The 19,565-nt window shown below is 50.7% G+C and overlaps 4 protein-coding genes across 4 annotated transcripts; 3 read left to right on the top strand and 1 right to left on the bottom strand.

The window, feature by feature from the left end:
• Positions 1-6,062: 6,062 nt before the first annotated feature.
• Positions 6,063-6,507, bottom strand: FIBRA_04351 (uncharacterized protein; the record flags this gene model as incomplete). The annotated part of the gene is made up of 4 exons (XM_012326159.1): positions 6,063-6,081; positions 6,137-6,250; positions 6,312-6,414; positions 6,462-6,507. The coding sequence occupies 4 exons, from the start codon at positions 6,505-6,507 to the stop codon at positions 6,063-6,065; spliced, it is 282 nt and encodes a 93-aa protein (XP_012181549.1).
• A 976-nt stretch (positions 6,508-7,483) lies between these two features.
• FIBRA_04352 (uncharacterized protein) lies at positions 7,484-8,164 on the top strand (the record flags this gene model as incomplete). Its single annotated transcript, XM_012326160.1, has 2 exons — positions 7,484-7,634; positions 7,686-8,164. The coding sequence occupies 2 exons, from the start codon at positions 7,484-7,486 to the stop codon at positions 8,162-8,164; spliced, it is 630 nt and encodes a 209-aa protein (XP_012181550.1).
• A 729-nt stretch (positions 8,165-8,893) lies between these two features.
• FIBRA_04353 (uncharacterized protein) lies at positions 8,894-10,441 on the top strand (the record flags this gene model as incomplete). Its single annotated transcript, XM_012326161.1, has 6 exons — positions 8,894-9,103; positions 9,162-9,368; positions 9,424-9,536; positions 9,592-9,724; positions 9,793-10,191; positions 10,289-10,441. The coding sequence occupies 6 exons, from the start codon at positions 8,894-8,896 to the stop codon at positions 10,439-10,441; spliced, it is 1,215 nt and encodes a 404-aa protein (XP_012181551.1).
• A 3,891-nt stretch (positions 10,442-14,332) lies between these two features.
• FIBRA_04354 (uncharacterized protein) lies at positions 14,333-14,665 on the top strand (the record flags this gene model as incomplete). Its single annotated transcript, XM_012326162.1, has 1 exon — positions 14,333-14,665. One exon carries the CDS (start codon positions 14,333-14,335, stop codon positions 14,663-14,665), a length of 333 nt encoding a protein of 110 aa, XP_012181552.1.
• Positions 14,666-19,565: the final 4,900 nt, after the last annotated feature.

Consider the following 19,565-nt stretch of genomic DNA (forward strand, 5'->3'; position numbering starts at 1 on the left):
CCCCCCGCTGCCCCTGCCGCAGGCTGGGATATCGGCAGGCTCGTCGCAGGCGCGGACTTGGCGGGGGCCATGTTCGGTCGCGGAAGCTGCTTCTCTACACTTTCGCTTCGTGAGATCACATCGCCGTTCAATCCTGGAGGCTTAGCTGCTTGTCCGTCGGTAGGCGGGCCAAGCGCCTTGGCCCGTGCACGAAGGTCGGCGGAGGAGGGTGTGTGATCGGGCAAGGGAGGTTTATGCACCCCAGCCTGAGGAGCGGAAGGCGCAGGGCGGTTCGCGGTCAGCAGTGGACGCGGAGGTGCAGGCCGGGACGGCTGCAGCGCACCCGAGGACATTGGGGGGATGGCTGGTCGAAGAGGCGAATTCGATTGTGCGGCGGAGATCGTGTTCGCGTGCTGGACCGCAGATCCGTTCACTAACTCTGCCGCACGTTGAAGTGCTTGGATAGTACTGGTACTATCGGTCCCGTTCATACCACCAGGAGCAGTATCTTGTCGTTTCATTGCCGGTCGTCCATCAGAGAGCGACTGCATCATGTTCATGCCTGCGCCACCCAGACCGGTGCCTGCATTAAAGCGCGGAGTGCCTGGCGATTCTGGGTATGGGACCAATGTCGAAGAACTAGAGTAGCTAGACCCAAGGGTCGATGCGCCGCTCGTGTTGCTTCTCTGCGGCGACAGACCGGTACTGTATCCCATCTCCTCCATCTCGCGCTTCTGGTGGTCAGTGTAAAATTCGAGAACATCCAGCACCGCCTGAGGATCCTTTGCGTAGTCTTCTCGTGTGATAGCAGACTTGGTCAGCAATTTGCTCCAGGCATCAGGGAGGCCCTAACATCTGATTACTACTCCATGAATCTCGATATTTATAAGCAAGCTTACCGTGAACGCGCCCGAGACAGGGTCAAATCCAACGTGGACCTTGTGCACAAAGTTTGTCGGATTGCTCACTCCCATGAGCGGGCTCCGGGAGTAAATGTCGTCTTGCCATCCGTATAGCTCTTCATCATTCTTGAGCGAGAAGAATACCCGCTTGTCCTTGGTCTCTAGAAGGAGGCAGTACGGCTTCAAGTCTGTCCGTTCGATGTTCGCGATGTCTGCGAGATTGATAACGCTTTGGTGTTGTGCCGATGTCTGATTGCAGAGTCAGTACGCGATAGCCGAGCATTGGGGGACGAAGGGATTTGCGCGAGTGCCATCGATGCGAGGGCACGCTGCCCGAGGCGAGAAACGCAGGTGCTCACCTCGTTCTTATGGATGGAGAGCGTCTGTTCCTTCAATACCAACCACTTTGGTCGCCACAGCCAACTGACGAGACCATCCTCCTTGACGGCGACGACACCACTGCGGACAACATGCATGGAATCCATGTCAGAATTGCGGTTTGGCGATCCCCCGATGCCTGAATACGAGGAGGCATAAGAGGAGCCGGATGGGGAGGATGTACCAACGGAGAAAGCTGATGCATAGCCTGAAGATGCAAGTGCACTGCCGACATCAGGAGCGCGTCGGAGAGGTGCAGCTGGTGCAGGTCGCGAGGGTGTCAAAGATGTCGCTGTCACTTGGTTGAAAGCCATGGCGGGAGTAGATGAGCCGCGAACAGGGAACCGCCAAGTCAGATCAGGTCGTCAGGAGGGGTCGTAAGGGTAAAGTGCGGGCACAACGCAAGGCAGGGCGAGGTCGCTGTGGCCTGCGGCGAGGAGAGCAAGTGGCAAGGATGAAGCTGAGCAGGGCCCGCTCACAAGGCGCTGCTCCCGCTCGGATCTAGCCGGCCCTCTCTCTGAATTGTCACGGCAACCAACTTGGTAGATTTCTCCAATCATTCATCTCTTACTGACTCTGACAAAACGCTTCGCCGTGCTCAGTTTCAGCCGCACACACATTATCGGTGCTCCAAGGGTCCGTTTCACCGTTACAATTTATTAACGGCACCCCGGCGTCATAATTAAAGGCTCTCGGCAGATCCCTGTCAGCTTCGAAGATAGCGCTTTCATATCGCGAGCATACGCCTGTTTCTTCTTGCACAAATTACGCAGATGAGAGCAGACCTCTTAAATACTGTTATATGTCGGTCACTGCCAGGTGGAGTGTAGGAATGCCGGGCCCGACGCAGTCTCTGTTTGCGCGGGTCAAAGGCCGACCGGCCGTGAGGTGCAACGGAAGTCGACCAGACCTGCCATCTCGCTTGGGGTGAAGATCGCATGCAAAGCGGAGAGAGTGGACCGATCCCGAATACGTGTTGTACCAAGGGTGCATCGTGTCTGGGAGTACAGAATAACCAACCGGCAGGTCAATTCCAATTCCAGAAATGAGCGAAGGAGCTAAGGTGTCGTGAAGGTGCCGAGCAACGAAGAAAAGGCCGAAGAGGCCGCTGAGGTCACTAAGCTGACTTTGTTTAATACGTTTCAACGTGGCCTCCACGAAGATGGCAACATAGAGGAGGCAGAGAGGCGGCACACCTATGTGTAGGGGACGAGAGGAACAGCAGTAAGCAAATTGAGGGGCGGGCGGCTACATATGCTCGGGTCTGAAAAAATATAGGGTGTCAGCTTCTTTGAGAACCTCGGGAAATTAATGCATTTCATCCATCCACCTTCGAGAAAAGTCAAACTTCCCATAAGGTACACACCGTAAAAAAATTCATTCAAAATCTTCGAGCTAGTAACCCGTCAGCCTTGAAGAGGGGCATATCAGTCCGCTGTGGGTATTGGCACAATGCGGAGCGCGCGCCTTACACAAAGTCGAGGCTGTAGATGTGATCGCAGGCACAGTCGGTCCCTGAGCGGTGCCCATCGAGCGCCAGGACCGCCGATGCTGACGAGATGATGTATTGTACGTAAGCCCCCGCGTGGGGAGCCAAAGGCCCAGAACTAGTTGAGGCCCTACCAGAGCCCGGCCGAACTCGTGCTCGTGCCGAATATAGGGCGGGGCGCGTCGGGGGGTGTGCGCGACGGCGGCGGCATGATCGATCACACATCTTCGTGCACGTAGGCTTTGTCCATGGGCGCAGTTATAAACAATAAGACCCACGCTAGCACATCTGGACGGCCGGAATTCTCTGAAATGCTGTGATGTGACTATCTCGATGCTTGACAAGGCGCATAGGCCCGAAAATGATAGTCTGAGGGGATATTCTGCCTTGTTATCCTGTCCACCTGATCCTTGAGGCTGACAGGTCAAAGCGGACGGGGGTGGCCAAGTCGATATCCACGTCTAGATATAGTCTAGAGAACAATGGCCAGAGTATATCGTGGTCCCCGCCTCCTAGGTGCGGCCATAGCAGGAGACGTACCTACAGATCCTTCATCCAGCCAAAGCAAATCTAACCCACATGGAACATAGCGAACACGCCCCTATCCTCAACAGCCACAATCGGAAGGCATAAATACTGCAGACTCGAGCAAGGTTCAGCAGCGACTCGACTACTCAGAGAACTGCCAACCTTCGAAATCTTGAACTTCACTTTGCTTTCAAATTCATAATGGACGCGTTCTTCCCCATTGCGTACCCTGTTCCGGCCGAGGAGACTGAGGAGACCTTCGTCAACTATGACACTGGCAGCGGTGCCTCCAACACCAGCTGCATCGTAGCCTGAGCACAAACGCTTTCCTGGTATGTCAAAAAAGATTCGCCATCCCTTATCTACCCGAGGTGCACTGACGAGTAATCTGCTACAGATTGGCAGCGCGGAGCGTCGTATTCGATCCTCTCCTCGCGCTCACTCTCGTAATTTTTGTTTCGTAATTTTTGTGATGTATTCGCAGAGAAGGACTGTGCGTGGCAGACATTGGAGGAGGATAGGAAGCGCATTTCCATCACGTATTGCTACCGTTTGGTTATTGGACGATTTTTTGAATTGTGATGTCTTGAAAATAACAGTAAGAGTTGGTGAAAAGGACCCGATAAGAACTTAGCACCCACCGCGAGAGTCCAAGGGTAGAAAACTACCTCCAACCTTCTTGATCCACAGGATCACGCGAAAGGTTTGGGCCCATATTTACTTCCAACATGGGACAATGCGCATTTAGTCGACACGAACAGGAAATTTTCGTCCTAACCTCATCACGTACTCAGCAGGCGCGACAAATCAGATGATGCAAATAAATCATCCGACGCATAAGACATAATGCACAGAGAGGGGCATCCGCTGCAAGCCTGCAAGCTGCAGCTCTTCGCTTGTAGCATACGGGATTTCGGAACGCTCCCAAACACGTGTCGTACAAAGGAACGGTGCATCATGCATGATGCCCAGAAAACGTGTCGTGAAAATCCTTCTCGCAAGTATGCGGTCATGAAGATAAGGATCGTTTTCCATCTCTGCGAGAGGGACGTGAGGCAAGCAGCTTGATTGAGTGAGATGAGAATTCTGTAAAATTATATGGCTCACGTACACTGTAATTTCAGCGACATCCACTGCTCAAAAACAGCCTGAGGGCCTGCGATTGTTAAGGTTCCCGAACAAAAAATGATAGCGCAGTGATCAGTCATCGTAGTACTAATCCTTGGTTCTTCGTGCGCGCTCATCACTCATACATTAGCATGAGCGGCGAGGCGACGACGCCGACAAGTTAACTTGGCGTACTCAAATTAGGTCACGTGATCAGCGGATGGTAACGAGGTCCACATCCCAGCAGTTACACGGAGAATGTTAGGACGATGCACAATCGACATGACTGATAATATAGCGCTTGTGACAGTTCTTCTCGAATCCCGACTCCCAGGATCCTGGCTGAATAGTAAGACTCACTGTGAGGCTCCTCCGGTCTAACCTTTCAGAGAGAACTATACCTTGATAGCGCAAATGTTTCTCATTGCCTGGTTTCATCGTTCACATGTTTTGACAGGGTTCGCCCCACGGATAGTATAACACCCAAAGTCACGGCATTCTGTATGAGACATGCTCAAGCTTCTGCAAGATTTGATTAGATGTTTCAGGTACGACAGCCAGGGATAATGGGTGGGCAGCATCCCGCCCAAATCAAGCATACAATGGGGGAACAATAGGGAGTCAACGCGGGCTCGATTGTTACCATCAGCCGATTCGCGGGCAAGCGACACACACGCACCGACTTAGCCGTCCCCTCGTCCATCTGCACATCTAATCCCAGTTGACGCGGCACGTCTCGCGTCCTCTGATTACCATGCTTTCACTTTATCATCCTGGTGAGAGAGGAGTATAAAACTGGTGTGGGACGTCAAGGGACGGCAACTACGTCGCTCAGACGCATCTGACTGCCTTCAGCTCAGGCGTCCAAATTCCAGGCTGCTCCCGCCATCGTCTCTATCTCGCTTATACAGCATGGACGCCTTCTTCAATATGTCGGCCCCTGTCCCTAGTCAGACAGACGATGCCGACCAGTTGCTGGTCAACTTTGATACTGGAAAAGGCGCGACCAATACATGGTGCATCATTGCCTGAGCGAGGTTCACTGTGCATGCACCAGTTCGTCAGGCAAGCCCACAACTTCACTCACCTCCGATGGCGCTTGCGCTGACGCAATAGTGGACACAGGAGCGAGAGCATACGTATCAACTTTTGGCCATTGGGTTCCTGTCGTTCATCGTCGTCGAGTGCCGACGCTCGCACCGGGCACTGTGTGCCATTGGTTGTTCGCTATTTTCGTTCATGAGTTTTTCGAATATCCTCTAGATGAGTTAGAGTTGGTTGACGAAGTATATGAAGATTTTGGGGCACCACGACGTGGGGATACACCGAGGGTTCCGTAGAATCAACGAATGTGATGATTGTAACGCTCTACGTCGATTTGAGCAATACTGTTCGTCTTGTCTCGCAGGCCGGGAGTTCTAATCTTTACGCAATGCAACCGGCACGGAAGGTTCTATAGTGTGAGAGAGGGTGTCACTTGCGATGATGCCATGCGAAAGCTCACCGAACGACATATGATCGCGAACAGCGCCACTTATTAGGATTCGCCCCGCTCAAACGACTGAGGCTCCGTTTGGATATTTCGGATATTTGGCATGAATGCAAAATGGAGGTTTAAATGCAGAAAGAATAGCGACAATTGGTGATTAATATATCGAATGTATACGGATAGCGCGTGTCTACTTGTTCTTTGTGGCCCTTTGGAACGTATGCAGTCAGTAGATTACATTTGCGCATGAGAATGTGCACATACCTGTAAGTAAAACGCTTTTTCGTTATCGAGAACTCGCCCAACTTGTGGCCCACCATATCCTGCGTCACCACCACCGGGACGTAGTCCTTGCCATTGTGGACGAGGAACCGCAATCTAATAATTGAACAAAAATTCAAAAACCGCAAAAACGCGTACGCGACGGCTTGCATCGTACCCGACGAAATTTGGCAGGATGGTGCATGAGCGTGCCTGGGTTTGGATAGGCACATTATTCTCTAGAGCATGGCGGAGGTTGGGAAAGGCGACAAAGAATGGGCCTTTGGAACGGTGAGTTCAATATGAATCTGGGATATCTCATCCTCACCCTTCCACGCTGAGCGGCCAGATTGGACGATCGCTGTTGGGAGCATAGCAGTGCGGCGTGCGTCTTGGCGCCTTCGGACTGGAGCCTCGCTGGTCGCGTGAACGGAATCATCCGGAGCGCGTGAGTATCTGTCGGCACTCACCGACTCACCGAAGCTTAGGCCTCTTTCCGCGATCCAACACCCTCGCGCACCCTCTTAAATCCTTTCAGCTTCGTTTTGGACTTTTAATTACATCTGTGAAGCTTTATTTGAAAAGTAAGCCACCTGGGACGGTAGGATGCCAATGCCAGACTCATCGGGGGCGAGTTAATACCTTCTAGCTATGGGATCATAATCGAACTTCGAACTAAAACGTATTTGTTCAGCTGGGCTCAGCATCCCGAGGTAACGAACCCAAGTCACTGCCTGCTGAGACATGGGATCATATTTTGGATCACCTCTGGGACGATCAGAGTGCTCTCGCAGCCTGCAAGCTTGTCTGCCGTGCTTTTGTATCAACTTGCCGTTTTCATATGTTCAACGATACAACGATCACGGGACTACAACAATATACTGCCTTTGAACAACTGATTCAAGAATCCCCCCATCTCGTACCATTTATGTGCCATCTTACCCTCATCGGAGAGTTTGCAGATTTAGAGGCTGGCAAGCAACACTATGATATGCTCGGAATCTTGCCAGTTCTGCGGAGTGTTGAGAGCCTCATCATCAAACACTGGACTATCAAGCAGTGGTGGACAATTCCGGATATTGCTTCATCCAACATAACGGCTATTCGACTCGTTCGCTGCGGTTTAGACACGGCATCCTGTGGCAGCTTGATTTCATTGTTCCCCATGCTTTCCTCTTTACATCTTTTGGGTTCCAGTTGTTCGTTAGCCATGATATCGTTGCGGATGTCCCTTTCGGATGTCTCCGTTCACGACTGGATTCTGTCAGACCGGTGCTTCGTCTCCGCACCCTGGTCTTTGATAACTCTGCAAGCCAATTACTCGTCGACTGGCTCATGGAAGAAACCATCATGTTAGGGCTCGAATCTCTTGAATTTTGGGATACCCCGAAGACCTTTTTCCAGTACATCTCAGGACTTCCTAAAATAATAGGCAGACAGCTGAAATTTCTTTCCTTACTATCTGTCACGTGGTTTCCATCCTTCGTTCAATGGCCAGATGGTGAGCACTTGCTTGGTCCGTAATTTAATGTCTAAACTGAGTGGCTGGCAGTCTCCGTTCTTGTCTTCACAACGCTACGCACGTTGCAGGTAGGGAATCTGACCCTAAGTCCGCGTCCAGGATGCGCGCACGTTTACCTATGGGTGTACTCTATTCTATCGAACATTCGGGCGCCTGAGCTCAAACGGATTGAGCTTCACGTTGGATCCATGGATGATATTGGAGATTACAACAACTACAACATGGTAGACTGGGAGGAGATTGATCGGAGTCTTGCTCGTTTAGCGCGTGATTGTGCTGCGAGACTGGTCGTCAGTATTCATGTCGGCTTTCAGAGTGTTTGGACAAATTGGGAGGAGACGAAGGTCGCGATATCAGAACAACTGCCAACATTTCGTTCTGGAGCAGGAGCTTTGGAGTTTGTTAAGGGCGTTCGTTCGGACCTCTCTACAGTGAGCAACTTTGCTTCGGAGTCGGATTTTGGTATCATTTGGGACACGGAGATGGAGGAAGATTACGAGGACGATTAGACAGGTTCGGACTGATAATGATCGATCAACTCGCAAGTCCATCAACGAAGTAAAGGCTACAGTTTTTGTATACATACGTATTACACTAAGATGAGGTTCAAATTCTTTACTCTACCCATTGTGGTTAGCTATGTAGACGACATAGCCTTTTCATGAATGTTGGGACATGTCCGAGGAGGACGAGACCAAATGCTGATAATACATGCTTTCTGACTCGTAGTACTTGAAAAATTTGGATAAAAACGTGCATAATGCTTGACGAGTGGTGGCAAGTTGTTGGCCTATAGTTGTAAGAGGTCGTCTCGCCCTCGCCACTCATCGCTGCTCAAATCTTGCCGGAACATGTTTATTTCCTTCAGGTTCGGACTCCAACTTACGACCAATGGTGGTCGCTGCTGATATATGCATCGAGGGACTGTTGTTGACTGGCGGTTCATCAGAACAGCGATCGGTCAATGCATTACTATGAGTAATTATAATAAAGAGATGGGAAAAGGGAAATGTCTGAGGGTGGAATGACAAGCATGGCAAGTTGGCAACTGTACGCACTTGCATTGAACTTGCCGTCCGAGGCTGTGACCGTAAACAGAAGTCACCATGATGTAGTTTATCCGACATGTATCCGGCGTTCGCTCATCCTCGCAGAGGACTGCCGTCAACATTTTCGACAACAACTGAGCCTCTTTGGCCCCCGATGTCCCATACACTCTGATTTCTGGGAATCTCACCATGCAGACTCTCGCTGCGTTCAAGCCCCCTCTTGCGATGAAGCAGACGTCTGTAGATCCGGCTCGGGCTTCAGTGAAGCACCTGCTCACCAGGGCATACTCACTGCCGTGCTCGACGGCGACGCACGCATTCAATCAGCTCGTGCAGTCCACTTCTCGCTTTCAGGTTGCTTTGGATGTATTGTTACCGATTCTAGACACTCCTGCTGAAGTAAAAGTTTTCCGAGCCATTCCCTATGCAGATCATATTGACCCCTTTGCCACGATAGCTCACGCAACGCATTCTCGTCTCATATTTATTGTACTCACTATATGCACCACACCCGATATCCATTAATCCGTTCCAATCAGCCTTGCATGCATCATTCGTCAAGGAGCGCGACCTTGCCATGAGAGTCGCCAGCGAGGGTGGCGTCAGCGAAAACGAACAACTTGTGTGGGTCTTATGGAAGATTTTGAAAGGAGATGGAAGCGACGTACGTGCTCTATTCAACCCGAACTACCCAGAAGGTGGAAGCAATCCCTGCATAGATTGGACCTTTCTCGCCTGCGACACTTACGCGGTCACCGCTGCCACCCAAACTCAGGGCGGCCAACTTGACTCTAGAAGAGGGACCCATCTCGGAGCGCAACAAATTTGATCCGTGAGTTAGCAATATCCGTCATGTGCGAATATAGGCTCAAGTGCGATGCTGGCAGTTTCGGCGATGATGATCCCAGCCTAGTCTCACCGATTACCACAGAACGCGATCAAGAGATGCAGAAGCTGTCAGAAGCCATGACATTGTTACTCGCCGCGCGCGAGCGAGTATTAACGCTTTCTGAGCAGCGCGTACGCGTATTCGTTCTCTCCTCTTGCACACATTGCCATTTACCCTTGTCTTTTGTCTTTCGATTCAGATATTGCTGCCTGTAATTCCGCGACTAACATCGCCATCCGTAATAACCTCTGTGGATCTGCCACCTTTAATTGCCAACAATCCCCCTCTGGCACAGCCACTCGTGGTGGCGCTGATGTCGTCGGCCAGAACAGCTGGTCAAGGGTTGGAACTGTGTTTGGATGTGCTCAGGCGCCTTCCTCCGACGCTGCCTTCGATTGATCTCCTGGGTCGTCTTCTTCGTGATCCTACTACCGTTGAGGATGTTGTTACAGGTGGCAAAACGACCATTGCCGATCTCGTGCGCACGGAAGTTTTGGGCTGGTTTATTCACAACTGTATCTCCTGGCTGGACAAGGCCGAGCAAGACGAGCGCGAGGGCAACATAAGCGATGACCGATTCGCGAAAGGTGTGCAGAACGTGAGTTCTTTGTTATGTTTTATGTGACCCTCTAATAGAGCTTGTCGATGTCTTGATATCGTCTTTTGCTATAATGCATGCCCGATATGAATCCTAGCTCTGTCGATTCTATAACTCACTCATCAAATTTTCGGTTGTCGATCCCACATCTGACGCTGACTCGGCCGAGATGGCACATTTCACACTGCGCAATGCGCGTTTTGAAGAGGCTAATGCGCTATACCGGGTCTTGGTTATGGGCAAGTTCTGATCGCTCTGTATGTGTGTTTCTCATACGTTTCGTATATGGTATTTTATGCACCTAGGCTAGTAATCCACTGACTGTCAACATCGATACGACGACTTATGCTCTGTGTTTTATGCCGTACAGTGTCCTCTGCCGCGTGTATGATTTCCACTTACTGTATCCTTTTAAGTTACTCCGTCCTTAGATTGTGTACATTTGAAAAAAGATTTGTCAAGTCGTGATTTATCTATATTTGAGGCATGAGAATATGCTTGAAGTATCACATGCAAGTAGGCGCAGATTGGTTGTTCAAGCTTTTTTTGCGCGCGGAACTGGAAGGAGCTTGTTCCAGGATTGTTTGTTTCTGCTCTGGTATGTGACTTAATGGGCTGCTAACATGTCCAATGAACACCATTAGTAATTCTGAAGGGCCATCCACGTCTCAAACTAGCTCCCACAATGTCCTTGATGAAATTGACCGTCTGGCGTCACCTCTAGGCAGCATCCAGTCTTGAATGTCCATTCAACGTTCATCCCCTTCTACCTTCCTCTTCGCAGCTTAATACATCATTATTACACACCCTTTCCGTCCGGGTTTAAACTTTTAGGGATTACATCATTCAGATGGTAGCAGTGGCTGGGGCCTGAGGGAGAGCCGTCTCGCTTGCAGATCAGATGGATCGGTCCGCGCTTGCCACCACAAAAAGAGATCTAAGATTGCAATTCGGCCCGTGTGGTACCTGAGACAGAATCACGCCAGGAAGCAGCGAGGCCCATGCCGGGGCTGCGTAGGGCTGCGTCCGGTCTGTACATAACAATAAGGTAGGTCTCTCAGAGTCAGCGGGAGGTAATTACACAGATGGCGGAGATGAAAGCACATGTACCAGAATGTTTCGGATGCTACTTTGAGCCATTCATGACTGCAATCATGCTCCCGCAGTTTGCAGATGTTCGCATCGGATGAGCGTGGAGCATTCAGAGAGATATGTCGCATGCAATACCGGCTTGCGGCTGTAATGGCCCACGAATGTCTGTTGACGCCGCAGTAATTGCTTACTCTCATGTGGCACACGGCCCAGTGCCAGATATATTTTGTCCATTGATGAGCAACCGAGAGAGCAGCTTGAAGGACGGGTCGCATATCGTGATATCTGCAAAACAATAAGGATGCATTTGACCTGCATAGCCCACTAGAACTTACTCAGAATATCCACATCGGGTGGGACTTCTCATGAAAGCCTAGCGCTGCGCCACACCGACTTGTTATTGTCTTCGCCACGGGGCATGGGCCGACATGAAGGAGTATAAAACCTGGAGAGGAGCAGAAGCCACTCAGCGAGACGGTCACCTTCCATTTTCCGCTTCTTCGACTTCGCCATCCTCCACATCCTGCAATGGACGCGCTCTTCCCCATCGCACCGCCCATCTACGTCGAGGAGGCCGAGCAGGTCCCTTCTGACTACGAAACCACCAACCCGACGAATACGTCCTGCGTCATCTGCTGATTGCACGCCGAGCTTTGGCTTACCTGGTATGTCGACGACAGTGGTGGGGCGCAACCAGTATTCTGATCCAACATCGTGTGACAGGACTGTACCATTCACTCAGTTTTCACGACGCCCACTTTCGATTTGGCGCACCGTATTATTGATTAAATTCGTTCCATTAATTCTAATTTATCCATTGGCATGCGTGGGGACGGATGTAGGAGTGGAGGACGGATGTAGGAGTAGAGGGCGAGTTGATGAGGGCGAGAGACGAAAGGGCCGATCGAGTTGAATGGCGTTATGATTTTATTTTGGGCAATACCAGCCAATACAATTATGAGCATCACATTGGATCGCAGTCAGTAAGCATGAACAACGAAGTAAAAGAACCTTTTACGCACGAAAAAAAAGGTCCATAAAACCCGGACGCTTGATCATAAATAAATCAACATTTGTGTCCGTATCCCCCCCCCACCCCCCACACACACGCAAAACCATCACAGGTGACAGCCACATAACCTTGCACGCTCTACGGAAATATGCTATAGGTTATTTTTTTCTGCGAAAAAGGTCCCCGTGCTTTGATCATTACGCATCGCTGCAAGTCCCTGAATCGTATGAACGCGTAGCCTTAACACTTTCCTGAGCAGTGACTCATGTAAAAGTTGACATGAATACGGCGAATGGAACTATGATCTCACCTCCGCAAATGCTGTATTAGCCAAGGGGGCGGAACAACAACGTTTCGCCATTTGTGAAAAGTCAATGGGCTGCCTGAGGGCCCGCCTCAACCAGCCCTTTCCGGCGCGTCGATCACCAACAGCCAACAGCTCAGCTTAATCAGCGACCAAGATCATCGCTCCATTGTTGAGTCTGGAATACAAAGGAAGCAGGACAAGGCAGAAGTTCTGCGAGTAGAAGACAAAGGATCTACGGCGCAAGACATGAGCATAAATAGGGCGGAAGCACGTCCGCAGTCTGCCACTCTGAATCCACTCCTTCACCATTCTCAGAAAAACGCATGCATCACGACCAGCAATCAGCGCGGATGGTTTCGCCGTTCGTGCTGACCGTTCCGATCTGCACGAGCGTCGAGACCTTCTTAGCGATAGGAAGTGAATACATAGCGAACAGGAGTCACATGTACGGAGCATTTTCTTGTCGCATAGAGTGAGTCAACTGACCCAGTAATGTACCGTAGACACTGATGTGATCCGGATATGTCCACCGGGGAGGCGGTTGTCATGAATGCTTCAACTCTGCGCGCGTAGGGAGAACCAGAAAGCGACGAGAGCCAAAGCAACAGCGCAAATGCACTCTATTACAGTGCGGGATATGCGACTAAATTCGCGCGAGACGTCGGTGAGTGATTAGGCATCGGATCACCGAGCTGAGACGAAGAATCAACCTCCTCAGCTGACCATCATGAATACAGGTCCAATCGACAATGCAGTTTTGAGTTCAGTATATATGAAACTTTAGGGAAAATGTGACTCACCAATAACCATGGATGCACTCAAAAGCAGGCGGACTGTGCCACTGGGTTGCAGTAATGCACGAATACACGCATATTCTCTTCTCGTAGCCGATCTGAAGGTGCCACATATCGCATCCAAAAACCAACAAATGAGAATGGTCTTGCAGGAACTAGGTCCTGTATGAGCTAGAGGTCAATGGTATGCACTCATGCTGAACGGTCAGCGTGGACTGACCTTGCCCGGCATCGATGAAAAAGACGACGTTAGAGGCAACGAACTTTGTTAGTGCGTGCGAATCTCCCCCCTCATATCGTCCAACGTATCGAGACGGTACGGTATAGTCACTGAAATGATTTTTTTAAAAACAATGAAATGAGCTGTGTTCATCCCAAGCTTCGTGGAATGAAAGCACTCACCATGTCAGCCACGGCAGGTCTACCACAATTGATCATCGTGAGCGACGTCTACCATCTCCTTTGAATGCGCGTGGCATTCGATGGGTTGAGAAAGTCGACTATTGGCGGCTGAACATCGCAAGAAAAACCACGACACAGTCGTGGTGGATGAGGAAGATAAGAGCGCGGGGTCCGATGATGTTTCAAGGTCGCCGGCTTGATCTGATCCGAGTGTGGCTTTCAGCTCCGCACGAGACTCGGCCCAGCACTCAGCAGAGTCAGCGCAAGTTGTTCCTGGCAGCAATCAAGTACGCGCCTCCGGCCTCGCTCGACCATTCAGAAAGTTCTTAACGTGTATACTGAGTCCGCGACAACACCCGACCAACTTACTCCCTCGTGCTCGCATTTGTTGTAACCTGACCATGTCACCGTTTGGGTCCGAGTGCCAATGGCTAAATTCGAGCAGGACGATCATACGACGCTGACAACAAACGGTACACGAAGCTCTGGCACGGCCGAGTGACGATTCCTGCTCGCGCCCGAACTAACACACACATGCTCGGCAAAGAATACCTCACACGTAGACCCGCATTTCTCTTTCTGAAACTGACCCACCCAGAGCGGAGAAGGAGAAGATTACCCTCCGTCGTGCTCATGCTTATGGTGTCCTCTCCGGAATCGACAACTTCGTTTTTCGGTGGGATCGCATCTCGGGTTGATGTTCAGGATAGGAAGGTCAATACCGGCACAAGCATGTTCATCTGGCGCACTACGCTCGAGAGTGATTCGAGATGGGCGGATGAGCAGACAAGTCGTGTTGCCGTAGTTCCTGTCCTCGATGCAGTGCCATTAACCTACATGATTACGCTACATAGTACGCAGCTTTAAATAGTTGTCTACACTCATTCCTCATCTGTATCACTATTGCTTTCATGATGAATCCCATTTGCCCCATTCGTCTTCCCTCCTACTCGCGATGTTTGCACTAGAGTTTCAAGACATGTGTTACACTGCTGGCGGCGCGTCCCCATTACGATAGACTGGTCGGGTAATACGCTACGATACCACATTGGGAAACAGTCGAGATTCAAAAATTTTAGTGCATGGACACCATAGAAAGGAATGGTCAGCGCACTTCTCGGTGCACAATCTCGCACAATCATGCTCGGTTGGGTTATGGAGTCTACTGAGCCGACACGTCCATCCGTTGCAGTCAATCTTAGAGCAGAATCCACACCACGTATTGCGTTATGCAGCTATGCGCGCAATACAAGGGAGCACTCACGTAGTGCCGCCGATCCAACTGCTGGTGGCCGCATGCGAATTCAACGTAAGCGAGGAGGTGGTAGCACATTTAGGGGCGCCGCGATGATGGAGACACGGATGCAGGTGCGACTCAAGCAGCACAGCCGCTTTAAAGCTCTGGAGCTCGCCGTAGAACATAGATTCGATTGAAAAAAGTACCGACAGCGTGACTAAGATGCTCCTGGAAGGGTGGTGCTACGTGCTGGAGTAGGGGCAGATCCATGGAATATCAGCACTCACATTGACGTCTCGGAAATGGAATCCCGCACCCACCGCATTACCCACGGACGCTTCAGATCGGAAACCGGCGTCCAGCCCAACAACCCACACACCAGTCCATCGCTCTGCCAAGCACAACGGGTCGTCGATGTCTTGGAGCGCGAGGTACAAATTCAATTTGCATTGGAATACTGGTGCGCCATGTCCCTGGAATTGAGTGCAGAGATAGTAGTATGTTTGTGCCGCCCATAGATTCTCTTCACATGGACAGGCTGGGGTTAGCTGCAGCTGTCTTGAAGAATCTGATGGCTGAAGATGGCTGGAGCTCTCATAGATGATGTCCCCGTGGATGATGACTATATGACATATCCTTAACCGCATTTTGCTGTTACAAAACCTTCCGGAAGTGTCCTGTGTCGATCTTGCTGTGCGGAGTCCGGGTACGAATACAAACGAGCGAGGCGGCCGTTGTAAGTGTCTGAGGCTGAAACGCACGGCATCTGCAAATTGGGAAACTGTGAATTTTGATGTAAACGAAAAAAGACATACATACGGACAAATCAAGCGGCTGAATATGTACGAGAACGAGGCGCGGAAGATGGGCCCAGGCAACCGAACTGGGCGTTGTCAGCGTCATGATATGTCGCAATTCCAGCAAGGCGGTTCATAGGCTGGTACAGATTGCCAAATTTCGTCCCCTTTTTTTTGCCATTGTAGATCTTATGGAGTCTGGCTCCGAGACCGGCTGACGTGAACGTTGGCATCCGGTCGAATGAGGAGATCAATGGAGGGAAAACCAAAACTAAGGAGTATTCAGAAGCGTTGTACTAAGAGAGACGTCTCAGGTATCAGTTACTAGAGAGGATAGTTGCGAGTCTAGGACTCGCCTGCCAGGCGTATCACAGTTGATGGACGGGCGAAGTCGATAGAGGAGCGAGCACTTCACATGGGCGCTCAGCCTTGTCGCTCGCCTACCCTCTTTTACCTCAGTCAACATGGAGACCCTCGGTCCATCGCTAGTCCGTAGTCCCCACACCTCTGCCTACATTCGACCCACAGCTTGCACAGCATGACGGTCACAAGATGGAGGGGAGTAATATTAGCCCGCCCGCGTAGCGTGCTAGGTATAGTAGAGGCATCAACTGCTACGACACGATAGTTTGATAAATTTCTACCGTTTAGCCGGCCACAAATCTCAAATTTTTACTCAGACGCAACGGAGAATTTTGTTGGCCATACAGTGCGGTGATTCAACGCCAGCTCTTGACGGCCGCTTGCCCGCGATAGAGTATTCATATCGAGGTGGGCTTCCATGTGGTTTGAGCTCTCCGCTCATCCTGAATATATGTGTAGATTGAGTCTAGGACGGTCAGAGTGCTGGAGATTCGCGGCTTGACGGTTGAACATCCACGCCTTCTTGTCAGCCATTTGTTATCAGAGTCACGTTGGTGCAATCGTCGGGCACCTACTGTATCACCTACAGATGATTGATGAATGCGTGTGTCCGTGTTGAGAGGCCGAAAGTTAGTAGTCCATGCCATGATTCTTCACCGCTCACGAATTGCCTCCAGGGGGTCTCCATCTTCGGAGACTGTGTTGACTCGCGCGACGGTCGGTGGCGCCCGTGCAGATCCTTGATGCCAGTACGCCGTTCACATAGCCTATCAACAGAGTTTGTCCCACCACCCGACGAGGGTCTATGTTTGCCTCGTCTTCCAATACTTTTTTTGAGGGATTGTTTCGTCAGATTTGCTCCAAGTGGAAGACAGCCACCCAGAAGCATTTTATGTAGTACGCACCTCAGTTGGTATTGTAACTCAACCCTAATCTGCTCGCCCGAGGACCATCCAGATGCCGAGGTCTTGCAGCTCTTCAATCGACAAGCCTTGCGACGTATGATACGAGATGAGAGGTATCGCGCAAAAAGTGGTTGACTAGAAGTTTGTCGATGGGGCAGAGAGCTTTCTAATCCCGATGGACTCCACTGTCAATCCAGGTTGCGGCTGGGTGAAGAGCAGATCTGATCAGCCCGCCATGTTCCGGGGCTCGACCTCCCTGCAAGACCCAACTATCCAGGCGCCAGCAGCCGCGGGCTCGCACCCTCGACTAGCTACTAGTTGTCTGGAGGCTATCACCTGTATCATAAGTTCCTTTGCCTCTCTCTTCGCGTTGTTGGCCATTCCCGTTATGTCCAGCTAAAATGCTCCAGCGCCCTCGACATCAACATGTTGTGAATATCAGTTCCCCGAGACGCGGCGCTTGAAAACTGCCTTGTCATCTTACACCACACAAGAGCCAGCGGTGATCCTGAACTCTAAAAGTTGGTTGGAAGCTCTTCTCTTGCTTGCTGTGCCGGCTCCGAGGAAGAGGAGCCGTCAAGAGAGTGCGCCGGGTGCCCCATCCGACATCATCATGATGGTTCCTCGTAGGATGTAAGGCTAAATCGTGGGGGATTGTGTGCCGTTTATACGACCGTATGTGGATTATGTTGTGACGTATTGTTCCGGATAATCATTGAGCGACCTCACAGAAGTCAGCATTGCACATGTTGAAACACGTCACACGGGGCCTGCAGCTTCTAGGCGATACAGCGCAGAGTAATGGTCGTGTTTGTAGCATCCGGAGCGGCGACAATGAGAGCTTTTTTTTGATAGTTTAGGGTACGTTAGACGCTGTTTTCGACCTTTATGCCATTTTAAATGCCAGGGAGTCGTTGCTCTTCATAACGTCTCACACACTCAGGTGTCGAGGATGTGGATGGAAAAATAGCCCTCTTAAACCTTTCTTGTAGCTTTGCTCTTTCAGACGGAATCGCCCGCCGAGAATTGAATGTATAGAGCAAACACCGATCATATACTCCAAATTTCTGACTAAGCTGCGATTATAGACGTGCTAATGAAGTTTTTTCCGACCTAACTGGCAATAGTCATCTTCAATTCTTTTTTCGGCGACGGGGCGTAGCAATATCAGAAGCCAGCGGAAGACGGCTACAAATACGGCGTCGGTCAACCTTATAAACGATCGAAGTTGCATTTTTTGCACGGCTACTCCGTTTATTCGGCTGGAGCTCAACACTATACCACGACTATCAGTTATAATGTGCAGGAAGATTCATATTATAAGCAATCTTGCACCATGTATTTACATGAAAAAGTGAGTTTTCAGTTTGTTTCCTGCCGCACAATTGATAGTTGCTCCTCTATAGCTTATTAGCATCAGGCTGCTTAGGCTGAACATATAGGAACCCAATATCATTTTCGGTAATCGTAAATTGAGCATCTGGAAGAGAGGAACGCGTTGCAAGAGCGACAGAAAGCCGGTACATTTGTCGTCGAATATCCAAAATACACGTTGCTTCTCCGCCGGACGTTAGTATGGCCCTTCGATTCTTTTCGAAAATTGACAACTACGATTAGGCAAATTTGGTGACTGGCAGGTCCGGTACGTCTCTCCTTCCTAAACTTGAAAAAACCACCTCCGCTCGCTCGGGCCTGCTGCATAGCGTGCTTATGGACGGCTTTTGCAGAAAGAAGTTCTTGTCAAGACGGTCACCGGATACTCCATTGTGGAGTGGGAGTCCGTTTGTTGGAGCGGGTCCAATCAGATCCGCCTCTCTACACCCACTTTCCCGGATCTATGCGCCTGAGGCTTGTCTAGAACGCAACCAGTTCACAGGACAACCCATGGGACGGGTATTGGGAGGCGCCCGGCAGTGTCGACGGCCGCACTGTCGGGCTTGTCGCCCGCTCACAGCGTTAATGCGGCACCTCATGCGAGCACATTGTATTGTTGTCCTTTCCAGATTTATGGTGATGATGTGACCATAGTATTCGCCACATGTCATACATATGCAAGGCCGCGATGACAAACGTCGATGGTCGCGGCCGCGCTAGCTGACTTTGCATGGTGCCATCGAAGCCTCATCGTCGATATTTCAATAGAGATCTGTCGACCAACTCCCCGGATCACATTCGCGCTCGCCGGGATAGAAGTGTCAACTGCGATGATCAGTTTGTCACAGGCCGCAGAAATGATCATTCCTAGCCAAAAGGAGATTTCAAGCTCCCCATTCAGGCCTGTCAGTTCGCTGCAATGTTCTAGAGCTCCTTGGATCTGTGGTCTCGCATGTTTGGGTTCCTTTATGTCTTCGACCACGTTAGGCGACGCTGATCAGTCGCTTGTAGCTTTCATACCGAGAAGACCTCGGCTCAAACATCTGCGCCGCTAACATCGCAGCCTTGGCAACCTGCATTACGCCCTCTCC

This window comes from Fibroporia radiculosa, assembly GCF_000313525.1.
Source record: "Fibroporia radiculosa TFFH 294 genomic supercontigs, scaffold2871, whole genome shotgun sequence".
NCBI lineage: Eukaryota > Fungi > Basidiomycota > Agaricomycetes > Polyporales > Fibroporiaceae > Fibroporia > Fibroporia radiculosa.